General features: G+C 38.3%; 1 protein-coding gene across 5 annotated transcripts in view; it reads left to right on the top strand.

Annotated features, from left to right (window-relative positions):
• Positions 1 to 1,528: 1,528 nt before the first annotated feature.
• The window catches only part of LOC143443754 (complement component receptor 1-like protein), a 41,612-nt gene continuing 24,302 nt past the window's right edge, over positions 1,529 to 18,838 (top strand). For all 5 annotated transcript variants that reach the window (XM_076941659.1, XM_076941661.1, XM_076941662.1 and 2 more), the window contains exons 1-7: positions 1,529 to 1,943; positions 3,962 to 4,141; positions 4,749 to 4,848; positions 7,288 to 7,373; positions 15,124 to 15,519; positions 17,241 to 17,343; positions 18,369 to 18,454. In XM_076941659.1, the coding sequence (XP_076797774.1) occupies positions 1,826 to 1,943; positions 3,962 to 4,141; positions 4,749 to 4,848; positions 7,288 to 7,373; positions 15,124 to 15,519; positions 17,241 to 17,343; positions 18,369 to 18,454 (1,069 nt within the window). In that variant the 5' untranslated portion in view covers positions 1,529 to 1,825. The remainder of the gene's footprint in view (positions 1,944 to 3,961; positions 4,142 to 4,748; positions 4,849 to 7,287; positions 7,374 to 15,123; positions 15,520 to 17,240; positions 17,344 to 18,368; positions 18,455 to 18,838) is intronic.

Genomic DNA, 18,838 nt, shown 5'->3' with positions numbered 1-18,838 from the left:
AGGAACCCAGTACACTTAAGTGCAGTATAACTTCTTCCATACTTTTTCAAGCATGACTTAAATTCTAAATGAGTCTTACAGTACTAAATGCAAAGTGCTAGCCGGCCTGGTTCCATCTGGAAGCTCCAGGGAAGCATCTGCTTACTCATTCCACCTTTTAGAGGCTGCTAGCATTTGCTCTCTGGAGGCGAGGCAGCAACTTTGCTCTCTGTCCTCATTGTTCTCCGTCTCTGATTTAGGACCATGTTCCTAGAAGGTTCTTTAGGATTATCAAGTCCACCTTGGCAGGCAGGGTTACCTCACCACTTGTATTTCTTGATTTAATTTAATTAGCCAACAGTTTTCTGTCATGATAAAGTACCTACCACAGGTTCTGAAAACAGAATGGGGACATTTTTGTACACATGCTCTATTTCTCTCTTGGAATCTTTGAACTCTTCATCCTGTTCCCCATACGTGGTCCTCTATATTCGTTATCCAGAAGCTCCATCACCAGTCTCTGAGTAGGGTGTGTTCTCTCTCTCTCTCTCTCTCTCTCTCTCTCTCTCTCTCTCTCTCATCAGTATTAAGAAAGGAATTAAAATTCAGTGCAACCTCTGTTTACTCCATTTCTGAAATCTTATTAATTATTCACCTGCCATCCACTCTCACTTGGATGCTGGCAAGGCCTGGCTTGTCTCCCCGATTCATTACTGCATGAATCCCGGCCTAGGATAGCATTGACATTATATCTGTGAACAAAAACTTCCGGAAACAAATTGCATCTGGTTGGGAAAGGAAATTCCTGAAAGTTACCTGTTTCTGAAAAGACTGATTGGCTGATTAGACTTTCAGTGCTCTGGAGAGACTGCAGTTTTGCAGGTCCAGAGGCCAATAATTACCTTATCTTGGGCTAAGTCAAAACTAACTTCTTGACACATTAGATAGAAAACCAACCAAACAAACGAAACCCACCAACAACCTTTTAGAATCTACCGACTTACCAGGCAACTGGCTTCTACCAATCCAGAAGCCGAGTGCCATTAGATAGCATCGTGAGCCTATTGAAAAGTCCCCCCCCCCCCCCCCCCCCCCCCCCCCGTCTGCTCCTTGGATGTACCCACCAATGTGTTTTAAGCTTGCCTTCATTTATGACTTTCTCTGCTCTGTAAAACCATAAAAGCTTTGTGAAACTGCTTCCACGTTGGAACATGAAATTCGGGGTAACCTAAATCATTGTTCCAGGGCCGTGATCACTCAGAATAGCTTCAGAATAAACTCTTATTCCTTTTAAGATGAGAGTGGTGGTTTTTTACCTCTACGTATTTATAAAATTTGTCTGCTTAACTCACTGCTTTCATTTTTTTGTTTCCAGCGGCATGTTACAACCGAATTCATCACAAAAAGATAGGTTCTTACTGTACACTAGACAGGGTCTGCAACTGTCCGCTCACTGTTTTAAAAAAACGGTTGCAGGTTAGGGTTAGGCTCCACCCTTGCGGATTTAAAAAAAAATAAAAAAGGAGTAAGGCAGGGTTACATGCAAACCAAGTTCCCATAATGCCTTGTTTTCTTTGGAGTGGAAGGTGCTTACAAATGGGAGAACTTTCGGGAGCTGACTTACCAGGTATTGATACCGAGTGTGCGTTGCTGAATCAATCTCCCAAGGGATAAATTCCACGGAAATCCCTGGAGTTTGGAGTAAACAAGGCCCCACCCAGCCCAACCAGAGGAAGCTGTGCTGAAAGCTTTATTCCGGAACCCAGCGCCATTTCTCGGCACTCTGGGTGGGGCTGCTTTCCTCACCGCTAAGCCGCTAAGGCTGTGTTTGAGACGGATCAGAGCAATGGAGGCGATTTCTCGGCGTTCAGAACCTCTGGACCCCGCGGGGCGCCGTGAAGCCTTCTGCCACAGAAGAGTCCTGCTGGCTGTCCTGCTGCTGTTCTTGCTGCCATTTACTTGGGGTGAGCTACGGGGAGGCACGGATGCACAGTTCACCTGAGACCCGCGGTAAACAGGCTCAGCACAGACTCTAAAGCCGGTCTGGGGTCCCTGTGGGTGCCCAGCGCCCCTTTCCCATGAGTGAGCCTGGAGCGCGCTCAACCCAGATCTTGTGTTGTTCTCAGGCGGCAGGAACGCTTGGTCTCCCAGCGGCTTGCCTTCATTAGGTACATTGTACTTGTCTGTGCTGAGTGTAGAGCCAATTGTAGTGAGAGAAAGGGTGGGGGGTGGGGGGGGCAGGGGGCTGCATAAATGTGAGAAATGCAATTTCTAATCCTAGAATTTGGTTTTGTGAGGAAAGTTCCTGTGTTTTTGTGTTTTCGTATCTGTGAAATGGAGATACTGATGTCTTTCGTGGTATTGCTATTTAATTGGTGATGTCAAGTGTCTAACCCAATTCTTGCTCCTTAATTTATTTCTATCTTGGAGACATTACCTCTGCATTTGCTCCAAAGGCTCAGACAAACAGGCCCAGGGATACAGTTCTCACTTGACAACTGTTTTGTCCTGGGACTGTGTACTTTATCTCCTGATAGACGTTTCCGCACGCGGCTTAGAACAGACCACACTACACCAAACGGTTCCAAGTGGGGTTCATTCAGGAGATAGGGCAAAGATGGGGCGAGGAGAGAAGGAGGGGAAGAAGATGAGAGAAGAGAGAGAGGATAGGGAGGTCAGGCAGTTCTGCCTGTTTTATATGGGCGGTGACATAGCCTCTCCCAGGTAATGGTGAGGTAGCTAGGTGGATTCTGGGAATGTATGGCGGTTGCCTTGGCAACGATGTGAGGGTCGCCTAGATATGATGTCACTGGGTTCCAAGCCTGATACCAACACCCCCCACCCCAAATCCTCATCAACTACCTTGAGTCCCAGATTTAAGGAAGGTCCTTCCACTCCCACTCCAGGATAAGATGTGAAAAGCTAGGAAGCCTCTAGGTGCAATGAAATATTTGCAAGTAGAAAGGACAGTACAATTTACATATTAAATGGTTAAGAGCAAAATAGAGTGCCCATTTTAGCCACCTTGGAAGTTCTAATTCCCCTTTCCTTCCTCTTCAGTCAGAACTGTCTTAGAGGAAGACTTCCCTAAAGTCTTGTGCATTGTTTATGTTTTATTGTATGCACTTCATTTTAACTGATAATTGCTTATGCAGAATCTTAGCAGAATGTCTTCCTGAAGTATGGAGAATGGGAACAGTGATAAAGGAGAGTTTCCAACGTCGCCTTCAGGCTTCCATTTGCACTTACAAACATGCATATGCAAACACACGCATGAAAAACCATGGCTATATGCATCCATACCAACCACACACACAAACACACAAATCAAACAATTGATACATTGAGTATTAAAAATCCTATTCTACTTAGTTTGATTTCAAAAATGAAATAGAAAATGAAACAAGATTTACTGCGAAAATTTGAGATATAAAAATTAACCTTTTATGAAATATAACAATTTAAATTTGGATGTTCTATTGATACAATATATAAAATAAAAAGTAGGTATAATGAACAGAAATAGGGAACTGTGCAATAAAGTAGAATATTTAAATATGACATTTTTAGCATCTAGTAGAATAAGCAGACTATTAAGTGAAAGTATTAGGAGGAAAAGAAGCCATAACAAAAATGTAGTATTTCCAAAATTAAATTAAAATGATTTTTTTTTCTAACAGATAATTATTGGTAACACATTATTTGACTCTGTCTGCCAATTAAATTAATGCTACTAAGCCTTAAAGGAAAATAACCAAGTCTAGAAGTTAAATCAAAACACGTATTGGAAGATACATTAACAAAATGAAATGCAGTTTCATTTTTTTGAATTTTATTATTTTTCCCCCTTGACCATAGTACTGATCCCATCCTGAATGCCAGAGAGGAGGATCGTGGTCCATCATAGCTGGAGAACTGGCAGTGATGAGGGATGGCGCAAGTTCTTCCATCCAATGCAATGTTGATGTGTCTTATTCTCCAGGTCAATGCCCTGCCCCATCACAGATTCATTTTGCCAGACTTTTAAACCAAACTGATGAATCCATGTTTCCCATTGGAACATCTTTGAGGTATGAATGTCGGCCAGGATATATCAGGAGGCCGTTCTCCATCACCTGCCAACAAAACTCAACCTGGACAAGTGCTGAAGACAAGTGTATACGTGAGTAACTGCAGAAGAGGCTCCTTTGTGACAAATAGTAGAGTCTGCCTCAGTTTGTCTGGAATTTGGATTATGATACACCATTAATAATCTTATCTAAGGTATATAGTACATGTGGATCATTCTTGTCAGTCAAATCTGTTTCCTCTGGGATTCTGTCTTTTCAATTGTTAATAAATTTAATAGGAATGATTGCCACAGGGCATGATTAAGAGAAAATATCCTGAGGATATTTCACTTAGGGTGGCTAACTTTGCACAAGGGTCATTAAGTAATTAATGATTCTGAAGCAAAGTGTATTAATAACTAAGAGATGAAAAAATTTCAGACTTTGAGGCCTGTGAATTGGAATAGTTAGAGAAATGCTTTGGTAATACAAGAAGTATACATGTTTTAGGGCGTCACTGTGTGAATATAACAAAAAACTTGGATGAGAATTCTTTTGGAAACTAGTGTCTGATGAATTTCCCCAAAGTGGCAAAACCTTTGAAATATTACAATTATATGTATATATTTTACAGTAAGTTATAATCAGGTTAGAAATTCATAAACTACAGAAAGTTCAGTTTACTATACTTGGTTCCAAAATTCTGTTTCTTTTTCATAGGTAAAAAATGTACAACTCCTTCAGATCCTCTGAATGGCCTGGTACATGTACACACAGACACCAATTTTGGATCCCGTATTACTTATTCTTGTAATGAAGGGTGAGTTGGCAACATGTCTTCATTCAAGAAGTTCTGGAATAGCAGTACTACTTTCTAGTGAGATCTCAAGAAAGACATCTAATCTGTTACCTCCTTATTTGGTGTTGGTTTGTGTTGTGTTCTGTGGTGTCTGTGCTACAGGTTGAACTTAAGGCTCTAAATATGCTAGACAAGTGCTGTACCACAAAGCAACACCATCACAGTGTTTTCTACCTTAAAAGGCTTGAACATGATTGTTTAATTCGTGATTGAGATGAATAGAAGTATAACATGATTTTGTGGAAAAGTCATCCCTCTTGAATAAGCAAAATAAATTGGGGTAAAGAATTAAAAGGAGGAGAGGTATATTTTACCTCATAATTACAGAAGTTTCATTCATGTTCTCTTGACTCTCTTGCTTTGGTCCATCACAACAGGAACATGGTAAAGAAGTCCCATTCACCTTATAGTTGCCATGAAGAAAAAAGAAGCAAGAAACACTGATGTCCTAATTTTGTCCCTTAAGGCCTACCTCTTAAAGATTCTACCACATCCCAATAAGATCATAGCCTGGGAGACTAAGCTTTTAACTCTGAGACTTTAGGGGATGTTTCTAACTATGGAAACATGTATAGAAAGTGAGGCACTCACTGGGTGAGACAGTGCGGTCTAAGCACACAGACTTCTTAAATTCAGTGTGGATGTTTCTAGAAGAAAGGGAAGCCCAGGGAGCTCTGAGGAAGAACAGGCCTCAAATTCACAGCTTTTATTAGTTTACCAAGGTTACTAACATGAGAACCACAGAATGTTTTCAAGTAAGAAAAATTATTAAGAGTTTTATTCTGAGTCTACAAGTCCAAAATAAGGTGTTATCAGGACCCTGCTCCCTCTGATGTTTTTAGGAGTGGGATCTTCCTTGCCTCTTCCAGCTTCTGGGAGTTCCAGGCCTTCTGGGTCTGTATAATACAACTCTAATTTCTGTGTCCATCTACGTGGTTACTTCTGTCTGTATCTGTGTGTATATGTTGTTCTGTATGTGTTTATATCCAGTGTTCTCTCTTTTTATAGTGATACTGGTTATGTTGGATTAGGATCCATTCTAAAGTCCCCAATTTTAGCTTAGCTACATTTACAAAGACCCTATTTCCAAATGACGTCACAGTGACAAGGAACAGGAGTTTATATGATCAACATATCATTTAGGGAACATACCTCAGCCTCAAATTCCTCTTTGAACGTGTAAAGCATGAAGTCCTCACAACGTATGTGCTAATGTTAGTTCTCCTCATTGCTCAACACAGAGTGAAATCCTGAATGTTACAAACTTTTGACACAAAATTTGTCCTGTCTAAAAGAAATGCAGGGACAAAGATGAAGCAGAGACTGAAGGAAGGGCCAAATAACTGGCGCAAGTAAAGACCCATTCCATTGAGAAGCACCGATCCCTGACACTATTAATGATACTCTGTTATGCTTGCAGACAGGCGCCTAGCCTAACTGTCCTCTGAATATAAAGTCTTTTAAAGAGCAATTGTAATTACTAATATTAATTTTCAGGTTGTATATTATGCCCCCCTCCCACCACGTGTTAGGAGAACAGTTGCTGTGATGAAACACCATGACCAAAGCAACTTGGAGAGGAAAGAGTCTTGTAGATCTTGACACTGTGGGAAATACAGAAGCCTACACATATAAAATTCTGTAAACGTCTTATTTTTTCTGCCAGGTGATGATGGTGCTAGGTTTTAATCCTAGCACATGGGACGCAGAGGTAAGATCTCTGAGTCTGAGGCCATATTGAACTGTAGAACAAGTTACAGGACAGCCAAGGCTACACAAGAAACCCTGTATCAAATAAAGAAAACAGACATACCAACAAAGTCTCTTTTTCATAGGAAAAGAAGGTGGAATGTTTATGTGTGAAACTAATAAAATAAGAATGAGTTCAGTTGCTGTGAAATGCATCATGAATTGTTTTAATTTTGTGATATACAGTTTATAGCACATTAAATCTTGCTAACATTAATTATTGCTGTTTTAAGTCTTTGTTCAGCTCCTGCTCAGATTTGAGTTTCTTTGCTGAATCTTGCTGATGAAGCAGTCCCTTATCTAACTATTCACATTAATGTGTACACAGTATAAATGAATTCATATTAAATAATATACACAAATACACAGAACGTTTCCTTTGCTTTCAAGATACTTGTAATATCTTTAAATATAAGACTTATAGGAAATAACTATAATTTACTACAGCTTGTGCAGTAAGGTAATAAAAAGAGAAATCTCATTTAGTTAGGAAAGAATGAAGAAGGATTTAAAAAGTCCAAAAGAGGTTGTAAGGTTTTTGTTGACAAGAAAAAAATATCCTGAAGCGCCTAAGATAGTAATCTCTGGGAATAGTCAACCTAAGCAGACAATTACTTACATCTTACCTGGTATTCTTTATCCTGTGTGTAGATACCGCCTCCTTGGTTCCTCCTCTGCTATGTGCATCATCTCTGATCAAAATGTCGAGTGGGATGCTGAGGCACCTATTTGTGACCGTAAGTTGAAATTTTTCTTTCTATTTTATGCATGTATTTTAAAATTTCTCTTGAATTGTATAATTTTTGTAGAACTGAGATTGAACCCAGGGTCTCATGCATGCTCTACTAGAGGCATAAACCTGCAAATTTACAGGCATACACATGCGAATTTTGGCCTTGTACCCAGCAATGGGCACTTTTTTTAAACTTTCTGTTTTGAAATATTTACTTCCTTGGGTCTTTAGTGTATACATTTGTTACAGCCTCCAGTATGTATTGACTACAAGAGATAACATTAGATTTTTAGAGGTCATCTTAAAGCATTTACTGACTGCAGTTTTTTAAAGAAGACATTATCTGGACTGAGTATCCCTCCTGGACAGTGAACACAAATTTTGTGCTGTCTATGAGAGGTGCATGGCCCCAGAAGGAGCTGCTCACACCCTGGTTATGTGGTCTGAATCAGTGTGGGAAAGACAAAGGACTTGTGACTGGGGCATTCTTGTTATAGACCAAGGAGAACTGAAAAGAAGAGGTGCAAGTCTGTTTGAGGATGAGGCCCCCGCTGACTGTTCCCAACTTAGTTCTTGTATAAAAAAGGAGAGAAGGATATTCTGGACCAACAGATAATACTGTGCCTCTGTGGTTGTGGTTGGGATCAAAAGAGCTGGCAGAATCTGTACATTTTCAATCTCTGATGAAAGCAGATGATGATGTCTGCTGATATGTTGTCAGAACCCTCTTTAAAATGGTAAGAGGCCTAGGGTCAAAGCACCCAAGATTTAGTGTCTTAATACTCCAGGTGTTCTGCCACACAAATGACATAGTTTTGCTCTAAGGAACCAGTGCACTAAAGAAAATGAGGAGGCTGCAGAATATGTCAAATTTTTAGCTAAGAGAATGAAGTTAAAAAAAAATATCAGAACCAAATTGCCAAAAGACATAGACTGTTCTTTTCTACTTCCAAGTCTGAGTCCAGTCATTTAACAGATAAATGATCAGATAAAACATTAAGATTAAGAACATTCTCCTTTATTTCTAATTTGCTGAAAGATTTGCCCTTGTTGTGTGTTTTAGTTATAAGTTCTACACATATGAAATAATCATATCTTTTTTTCTCTTTCATTTTGTTAATATGTTGCATTGACTTTAAAAGGCTAACCAACTGAATTTGTAAAATAAACCTATCTTGGTTCTGATATATTGTATATTATTATCTTCTACATTTGTACGTGTGCAAATATACGTGTGATTGCTAATATTTTTTAATCTTAGCATTATAAAGTTGATTTAATATTCAAAAATCAGCTTGTAAAACCCCATTTTGGTCATTGTATCACCCTGCTTAAATATTGCTGATATCAGTTTTCTAATTTTAGTTAGTATATTTGCATCTATGTTCCAAGAAATACTAGGTTATAACTAGCTTTTTTTCTTTTAGTGCCATTGTCTAGTTTAGGCATCAACATTATGTTGGCCTCATAAAATGTTCTTGACATTATTGTTTCCTGTTCTCTAGAATAATTTGTTTAATAATAATGTTATTTTTGCTTACATGTTTCAGTGGGTTTAGTAATGGAGTAGTCTAGATCTGGGGGAGGGGAAGTTATGGTTATTAAATTTTTAATTGCTGACTTTATTTTCATAATAACTAAAAATAGCAAATTATACTTAATGGTTTACTGAATTAATTTGGGATAAGTTTTGTTTTTAAGGCATTTACTCATCTCTTTTTGTTTTCTTAATTATCAGCATTATATTTATCATTGCATCTACTCACCATTCTGATGTCTATAGATTCTATAGTGATGCAAAGTTGAGATATTGGTTCTAATGTCTTCTGTTTCTGTGGTCAGTTTTGCTGGAGATTTATCAATTCTGTTAAGCTCTTCACAAACAATCTTCAACTTTGTTGAGTTTTACCTAGTGTATGTCTATTTTTAATTTTTATTCCAGACGTATTATTTTCTTTCACCTCAACTTTATGTACTTCTCCACTCCTAAATTTATGATGCGACTGATAAGTGTAGCCGCCAGTGGCCATGGGTGAACTGGGTTCACCTGAATGGGGGGCTGGAAATGAAAAGGAGATGGAGGGGTGAAAGAAACATGGGGTCAAGGCTCAAAGTTGAATGTTCAGCACTGCGTTTATATAGGGAAAGCCCACCTGAACCCATCCTTTGTTTCAGTTGCAAAGCTGAAGGAGGCAGTCTCTTCTAAGTTCTTGCAGGAAGTTGCAAGAGTAAACAAACCAGCTGGATTCACCTAGGTGTTAAGGTCCTGTGTGGCAAACATGGTCTTTCAGACTGCTCAAGGCTGGGAAGAGCACAGATAAAGTAATTTGTTTTAAACTTTTAATTTTTATAATGCACATTTAAACCTGTACATGTGGTTCAAACTGTTTTATTTACTTTCCAAACAGTTATTTGTCTATTACTACTGTGCACAAAAGTTTCTGACAGGGTAATTAAAAGTGTGATACTTAATTTCTAAGTATTGGGTGATTTCCCAGTGTATTATTTTTTACTAGTTTACTTTGAAACATACTGAGTCATATTTTATGGTTCAGAATAGGGACAGATTTGATAAAGTAGTATAATGTTCTTAAAAATAATGAATAGTGGTTTTGTGTAATTTTCTATGAATGTGATTTAGGAAAATGATTTAGAATAAATTTTTGTTTTCCTCTGTTTTTCTCTTAGTTACTGATGAGAGTATAGAAGGTATATATATTCATTCTCTAAAGGTCAGATAACAAGTTGTTGCAAGCTTGGTAGCTTAAAAAAGAGGAATTTATTATCCTGTAGTTTGATGGCCAAAATACTCAAGTCAAGATATTAGTAATATGCTTGGTTTCTTCTGGAAGCCAAGAGAGAGAATCTGGTTTTTTTTTTTCTTCTACTTTTATGGTTTATGACATCATTCGCTGTATCACTACCTGTCTCCTCATCACACTATCTTCTCTGTATTGCTGTATTTTCATTTGTTAGAGAATACTGTACTAGTTCCTATAATCAAACCCACAATAGCTTAAATCTTAAGTTTTTAATTCAGTGTATTGCCCTTGAACAAATAAGAAAGCATTAAGTTTTTACTTCTAAACTGATATGGCTGTTGAAAGGTGTAGCCTAGGCTAGATTCAGACGAATTGATCATCATTCCTCCACCTCTTCAGAGTATCTTACTGTCATGTGTTACCACAACTAGCACTGGTAAATTCCATTTGTTATGAAGGCAATAATTCCTTTGTTTACTACGGTCTAATGTCAACTGTACTTTTCCCAGGTCCCCAGGACTACAGACAACTCCAACTGTGCGACTCTAGTTTCCTGCCACTGTCGTTTTTATGCTACTTCTTCATGCTTCACGAGATGTTATTTTCATAGCAGAAAATTGTTTGTATTTACCTTGCAATTAATTTGGCTGCCTTGGCATCCATTTTGAATACAGCAGACTTACTTGGCTATACTTTTACTTTCTGTGGTTTAAGTTACCCACGATCAACCGGTCCAAAAAAAAATCTTAGATAGAAAATTTTAGAAATAAATAATTCTTAAGTTTTACTGTTATGCATCACTGTAAAAAGTGTGACGAACCCTTATGCTGCCCTTTTCTATTCAACACTATCCCACTGAGGGTAAAGAGATCTTTTTCAGTGTATCTATTCACACTGCAGGTATGAAATTGTTCGTTAGCCATTTATCAAACGACTCTAGTTATCTTGTGTTAATAATCCTTAGCTGGCAGCCTAGTGCTAGACACTTTGCCATTCACTTCATTCATTCATTAGTCATATATTATCAAAGAAGATGAATAAAGCATATTAAGATTTTCGTGAAAGATGCCATATTTATATAGCTTACTACAGTGTAGTTATAATTCTTCTATTTAGTATTATAATTTTACTGTGTGACATTTATAAATTAAATATTATCATAGTGCCTGGTACTAGCCAAGATTTTAGGCATCTACTGGCAGTTTTGGAATGTATACCCATGGATAATTAGAATTTACTCTATAGTTTTCTCGTACCAGAAGTAGAAATTAGTCATCATTGAAGGTAATTCTTGATCTGATTTTCTCCGACTTCTTCATTGTGGTTGTTATAGATATCTAAATAAAATAACCATCCCTGGTGACCACTTTTCCATGGGACAGCTAGATAAGAGACACTGAATAGCTCTTCTGACCCTACATCTTACAGTAGTTTTACTCACATGCATGTTCTCTTAGAATTCATGCCTGCTTTCACTGGCCCACTAATTAATAGAAATTTGCCTGATTGCCTGGGATTCCAGTAGCGATTTATTCCATAGGTTAGTGTCACAGAGAAGGCCTTCTTTTCACACAGACTGACCTTTGTGACTTCATGGGTTCCATGTACTCTTAGAGCAAACAGAAAATAAAATAATTTCTATCTTGTTTCTGATCTACTCATTGAATACCGTACATTAAAGTTTGCCCCCCCAGAGCTCTTTAGGTAACATCCCTCCTTACTGTGGCTCTGTCAGTTCTTATGAAACTATTGTTCTCCAGTCTGAAAAATTATTTTGAAATTCTTTTGTATTTTATAGATCTGGAACTTTCATTGTCGAATCATTTTCTCCTTTGGTTCTTTTTAGTCATTGTCTTTGTTTCAAGGCTGCTATGAAGGATGGTAGAATTAGATTTTATATCTTTTTGATGTGTCTACATGAAGAATTATTTGAATATTGTTGCTAAAGTTTATATGGCTTTTTGAATCTATAATTCTGTGATATCTTTTGTTAGACTCAGAAAGTTCTTCATTATTCTTCAGTGTTGTGCATACTTTTATCCCTCCATTCTCTCTGTGTAATGCCACCTGAGTGTATGTCATTCCTTTATACCACAGTTCCTGCTATCACCGTTGCTTGTTTTAAAAAAAAAATCAAACACAGGAGACAGATTACTGGAGATAATTTTATTTAAGCTTGAGTTTGGGGAAAATGGGGTAGAAGTTGTGCTCCTGTCCACACCATACATACAACTCTCACCTTAAAGCAGAAAAGAGAGCTTATTTTGGAGTCAAACATGAACGACCATGACTGGGGAACACAGATTTAGGTTGCTCCAAATTCCATGATTTAATATGGCAACACTTGATGAAGTTTCCATTCCAAAAGCTATGTATCTTATTTTAGAGTGAACAAGAGATAGTTTATGTGGGAGCTAATTTGAACCAACTATGGCCCAGTAAAAGAGATTTAGATTTCCCCAAATTTCATGTTTCAGTGTAGAAGCAGTTTCTTGAAGTTTTAAGTAAACTATTGGGTATATTAGACCAGCAGTTAAAATGAGATGGGAAAAGCTTTTCTAATGACCTAAGATGATATCTGGTAACAGTCTTAGCATTTTGGTTGGTGGAAGCTCATGGAGTGCTAAGTTAGTAGATTCTAAAAAGCTTCTGTCTATTAGTCACAAGATGTCAGTAGGGAAGGACTCCTTGTTCTTGGGGGCTAGAACTAACCCAAAGTATGTAATTAGCCTCTGGACTTGCAACATCCCAATTTCTGCAGTACTGGAATTCTAATCACTCAACCAATCTCGGCATATATAGCTTCTTTTCTGGAAATTTCTGTCACAAAGTTTCTATATTAAAAAAAATAAGGAAAGTTATAATCAAGGCACTTTTAAAATACATTGGTGGAAATATTAAGTAGGTGGGCTTGAAGCAAAGTGGAGAAACTTCTATAGACTCCAGATGCTGTCTGATGATATTCTTAGTCTTTTATTAGGGTTATATTAAGTTAATATACCCCCAAAATATTTTATCTGTTAGTCTCAGGATGTTCGGTATAATGCAGAAGTGGGCAAGGAATAGCTAGACAAATTGTTAGACTCTGAATCTGTGAAACTGTTAGGGACAGACTCCTTCCACCTTACCCCCATACCTGGATGAAACAATTAGCCAGACACTGAGACTATCCTTGAGACAGGAGTAATCTCCAAAGAATCATCTTGCTCTCTCACACAGTAAGGACTTCTTCAGACCATCTTGTAAAGCCAGGGCTGAGACAATGATCAGTGAAAGGAAACTATCCCTAGAACAGGTAGGAAGGACCATGGCTGCTTGACTGTAAATAACTCTTGCCATTTGTCCCAGTTCTTACTCTGTTTAAACCCGAAGCTTCTGTCAGTACTTAGAAGGCAAGCTTTGGGGTCAGTGGTCCACCCTATCTGTTTCATTTCCTTGTGTGTTCATTTTCAATAACTCTCCGTTCTCTGCTTTTGACCCTCTCTTTAATTGGCATCTAGAGACTGGTGACCATATCTCTACTATACTATATCTATACGACACAGCCTGCTAGAACCCTGATACAACAACAGATCAGACTGAGTTACAGGGACAAAGTGATTGGAGGTTTGGGACAATGATTTTTCTGTTAAGGGGAACAAGCTAGATTGGACAGACTCTGTTTGGTTGCTTACCCTACCCTGCTCGTGGGAAGAGGAGAGGAGGAGAGCAGGTGAGTGAACATAAAGGAATCAGACACAAAATTAATGAAGTCAGTTGCTTCTCAGTATAATGATATCATTGAGATATCTCACTTCTGTGAGAAACTATTTCAGCTCAGTTTTGAGGGTCCAGTTCTAGGGGCTCAGGGCCCCTGCTGAGGCAGCACCTCATGGCAGGAGATATGGAAGAACAAAACTACTCCTATCAGAAGCTAAGGAGCCAAAGCACAGAGAGAACTAGTCAGGGTTCCACATCTCCTTAAGGGCACACCTTCACTGACCTAAGGATCTCCTAGTAGGCCACTCCTCTAAAAAGCTCTATTGCCATCTTGTCACAGGTAGACCAAGCCTCTGGTACATTGTTGTGTGGGAGCATTACCAATATTTAAAACACAGCAATAACCCACACTCCTCAGACAATAGTTTTCTTTTTTCTATGAGACTCCAGGACACTGCCCAAATGACACTATTTTGATTTTGTCTCAGGAAGTTTAATTTTTTAGGCCATCTACAGTACATGAAGATTTCCAACTTTTGAGATAGTAGGTGTCAGTCATTATTTATTCTAAGAGTACAGTTCTTTACAAGGTATTACCAGAACTTCCTTGTTCAGGAGGCCCTGGACTCCAGTTTTTATCATTTGATTTATTAAGACCACCACAAACTCTCCTACTGGTTTGACTCCCTCTTCCCCAAGGAACAGCAGCCAGTATGAATCATTTTCATTTCTAGAATAGTTAGGGTTTTTTGTAAACTAGTTCATAAAAATCACCTTATAGTAAACATGTCTCAAAGTACTTGAAATTATATTTGGAAGTCAAATTTAGCTTTGCATATTTTGCATGAATGTTAATGGCCTATATTTTCACTTATGCATTACATTTTCAAAATGCTTAATACAGAGTAATCTACAGTTTCACCAATTTTCTAATATTTGCAGGCATGTTCAAATTGTATTTTGTACTTTTCTTCATTTGCTTCATTTGCCTCTTATTTTTTCTTAGTGGATATTCTTTTTAAAACTTCCTTTCATTTAACAACAACTTTTGAAATTATAGGAAAGAAGAAAAATCTGGCAGCTAATATGACCAAAGAGTTATTTCAAATGAAAAGGTCAACTGCATGTGTTTATAGGAAATAAATAGGAAAGTCAGAGCACATGTTACTGTGTGCATCGAAATGGCAACATTTTAAAATTCAGCTAGAAGTCAGTAAGTATTGAAAGAAAATAATGAGTGTAAATTTTTTCAGCTTAGCGATTCATTAGGTTTACTCTGCTTTCTTTTCCCAGGGATTCCTTGTGAGATACCCCCAGGCATTCCCAATGGATTCTTCAGTCCTAATATAGAAGATTTTCAGTATGGAATGGTGGTTCACTATCAATGCAACACTGATGCGAGAGGGAAGCCGCTCTTTAACCTGGTGGGTGAGCGCTCCTTACACTGTACCAGCAATGATGATCAAATTGGAGTCTGGAGTGGCCCTCCTCCTCAGTGCATTGAACTCAACAAATGTACTCCTCCCCGTGTTGAAAATGCAGTCATAGTGACTGAAAACAGAAGCTTGTTTTCCTTAAGGGATATTGTGGAGTTTAGATGTCAACCTGGCTTTATCATGAAAGGAGCCAGCAGTGTGAGCTGTCAAGCTCGAAACGAATGGAAGCCAGAGTTACCAAGCTGTTTCGAGGGTAAGTCTGACCTGGGCTTTGAAGTCAGCAATGCCATGAGGGTATTGGAGGACCAGGGATAGGGTTGGTTCTGGATGAGGGAATACGGTGAGCAGGTTAAATGAATAAGTTTTCTTGAAAAGGACTATGAAATCCAGAAGGGATATATGTTTGTGTGGGTGCTCAAGCACCATGTAAGCACAGCCATTCCAATTGAGAAACAGAGCCAAATGTGAGCAAGGAATGAGATGCATCCTGGGAAGTATCACACGGTGATGTTCTCTTCATACATGGTGATCTCCAGCTCCCATCTGACATTCATACGTATAATATTTACTAATGTGAAATGACGGATCCATGGGCAGTTATATCTAATGTATGCATAGTTAATTTCTAAAACACAGCTGTGGAATAGTTACTATTGTCTCCATATTGAGGCTTAGAGGTTATGATGACATAGATACTAGCTTGCAGAGCCACGATTAAACTCTAAGTCTGCCTGTCTGCCAGAGTTTTCAAAGAACAAAGGCTTTCCTATAGAAAATGGGTTATAAAGATGTTGGAAGTTCAGGAAGAATAAGAGCAGGAAAGCAGTGTTGCTGAAGATAAGGGAGCTACTGTTGCTATAAAAATAGAGCTGACACAGCCGGCTCTGCCCTGTTGGACACTGTCACCGTGTATCAGCCAGACTCTGGCTGGTATGCTTCCAGAATAGAGCCAGTCCTTGCTTATCATTGGTGTTGCTAGAATCGGTTGCTTACTTGAGAGACTGTCTCAACTGAAGCTGTTCCAGGATACAAAAGGTGTCTGTCGTATCCCTAGATATGATAGGTAATATATAGCATGAGGCTGGGAATCGACATAAATTTAATCAGCCTAGTCTTAATATATAACAGCACAATGTATTAGTCAAAGATGAGCCCTCAAGGGAAATAATTTATTGTAGATTAGTACCCCGTCTTTAAGTGGAGAAGTCTAAAGGTCAGGGGGAATTGACTTGAAATGAGACTTGGGGTTGTTGTTGTATTTGTTTGTTTTGGTGTGGTGTGGTGTGTGTGTGTGTGTGTGTGTGTGTATGTGTGTATGTGTATGTATGTATATATGTGTATGTATGTGTTTGCATATGTGCACGTATGTGTGTGACAGGGACAGAGAGGGAGTTTTCCCCATTTTGCAACTTAATGTAATTGGTCTACATAGCTAATTTCAGGATAGCCAAAGCTACACAAAAAAATCCTGTCTTGAAAAACAAAGCAAAACAGAACAAAAGAATATATTGGAAGTGTTGTAACCCTAGTGTACACTTTAGAGATAAAATAGTAAATTCAAGATTTATCAGTTGTAGTCACAGTGTCTGTATTGTATTGTCACTTTTGGCAGAAAGGTTATTTTGTCATATATAAATAAGGCTGTGTTTTTTTTCTTTTTCCACACACAGACCTATAGTTGGGATCCTTTTGCATCTGTGATCCAGCTTACCATTGAGGGAAAATTGTTTTCATGCCTGAAACTTTGTTTTCCCCTCAATATGTCAGCTGCCCAAAAATCCAACACTAGGATCATGCACCCAAACAAAGATCAGTTCTCTCCAAGCAGAAAGTGCTCTACTGTGAGCTGGGCTAGACTGTCTATTGAGCTGTCTCCCTGTATTGCAGAGTCTGTCATTTTGCATGACATATGTGGCTTATGTTTTTATTCAACTTATACTGCTATTATTTCTGTTTGACTTTTTTTTCCCCCAGTGAAACCCTGTGGTGCTTTCCTGGACCAGCTTCCTAATGGGCGTGTACTGTTTCCACTAAATCTTCAACTTGGGGCCAAAGTGTCCTTTGTTTGTAATAAAGGGTGAGTGCAAGCAAACCTAATCTTCTGGACATTAAAAATACGTCTGAACTTGCCCACAGTATGAGAAGGTTGGCATGGGGAAGACACAACTTCTAATATTGTATACAGGAAAGACTGACGATTGGTAGAATTCATAAGATATGAAGGGAAAACTGCAATGTTTATTAAATAACAGATTCAAAACCAAATATAACTACTGGTTTTAAATATATAAGTAATACACTAAGTGAAAAAATCATTTTCTAAATAGAAAATAACATTAGCAATTTTGAGAAAAATTACATATTGCAGAAAGTTTGTGTAAATAATACATTTAGCAGTCATTTTCAGAAAAAAAGTTAAACCCTCAATAGGAGTTTAACATCCTTTGAGAATTTGGGATGACTTCTTGCAAAAACTGGCTTTTTTCCCCTTTCAGTTTTCTCTCCAGTTCCAGTGCTTTAAAAGGAAAAACAAACAACAACAAAAACTCCCCAGCAACAATACATTTTAGGTCTCTTCTATGCCATACACATGTACTTCATAAGGCCCCTGCTTCTCTGAATTACCCAGAGAAACATTAGTTCTTTCTTAGTAGCTGAGCTGGCTGTCCTAAGCTAGGCCACAGTCACAGTTATGAGACATAAGTACAGTCTCCATTTCCTGCCAGTTAACTCTGCTTCTTCAGTGCTAGAGTTGGCAAGGTGTTGCCTTGGCAGAGTGAGTTTCCAGTTGTGACAGTGAGCAGTACCAGCTTCCCTCTAGCATGATCAGTGTCTCTTAGTCAGAGTCCAGGGTCTGGCTTTGCCCTGACTTCCTTCTGCAGTTTCAGCTGGGAGTGCTACCTAACGAGTCCCTTTGCTGTGCAATTCTGTTTTACCCACCTGCTTCGAGCTGTGCTGTTTGAATGGCTTAGCATCCACACACTCCTATCTCTTCGTTTCTTATCCTCACAATCCTTAAATGCTTTTTTTTGGCTAGACCTGGGAATTGAGTTATTACTCTAGTCAAAACATTTTACAGCCCAGTACCCACTTCTTCCTTAGGTATCAATTAAAAGGCAGTTCTTCTAGTCATTGTGTTCTTGATGGAGTGGAAAGCATTTGGAATAACAGTGTTCCTGTGTGTGAACGTGAGTATATAGAGTAACTTTAATCTAGTTAATGCCATTAGTTTTTGTATTTTAACCCAAATACCCTCCCTGTTAGTGTTTTTTCTATATTCTAGCCTGGTATATTGACAGAAGTTTGATGAATGAAATTTTGTTTTGAATCAAAGTGAGTATCTCCTTGCTTTGGAATCTCTTTGATTAGCTTCAGTCATTCTGAATTATATATTTTGTGTGATATTTCCTAAGTAGAAATAGCACATGCCCAAGAATTAAGGGTGTGTCTGTATCTTCAGCAAAAAAATGGTAAATGCAGGGACCTTCAGGACAGCCCTTAAAGCTGTGGGAAAGAACTCTGAAAACACGAGTTTGAAAACATAGTTTCTCAGCTATGTAAAACATAAGGAT

The sequence above is a fragment of the Arvicanthis niloticus genome, chromosome 10, assembly GCF_011762505.2.
Source record: "Arvicanthis niloticus isolate mArvNil1 chromosome 10, mArvNil1.pat.X, whole genome shotgun sequence".
Taxonomy (NCBI): domain Eukaryota; kingdom Metazoa; phylum Chordata; class Mammalia; order Rodentia; family Muridae; genus Arvicanthis; species Arvicanthis niloticus.
The sequence above is the reverse complement of the archived record's forward strand: the minus strand, read 5'-3'. Positions and strand labels throughout refer to the sequence as shown.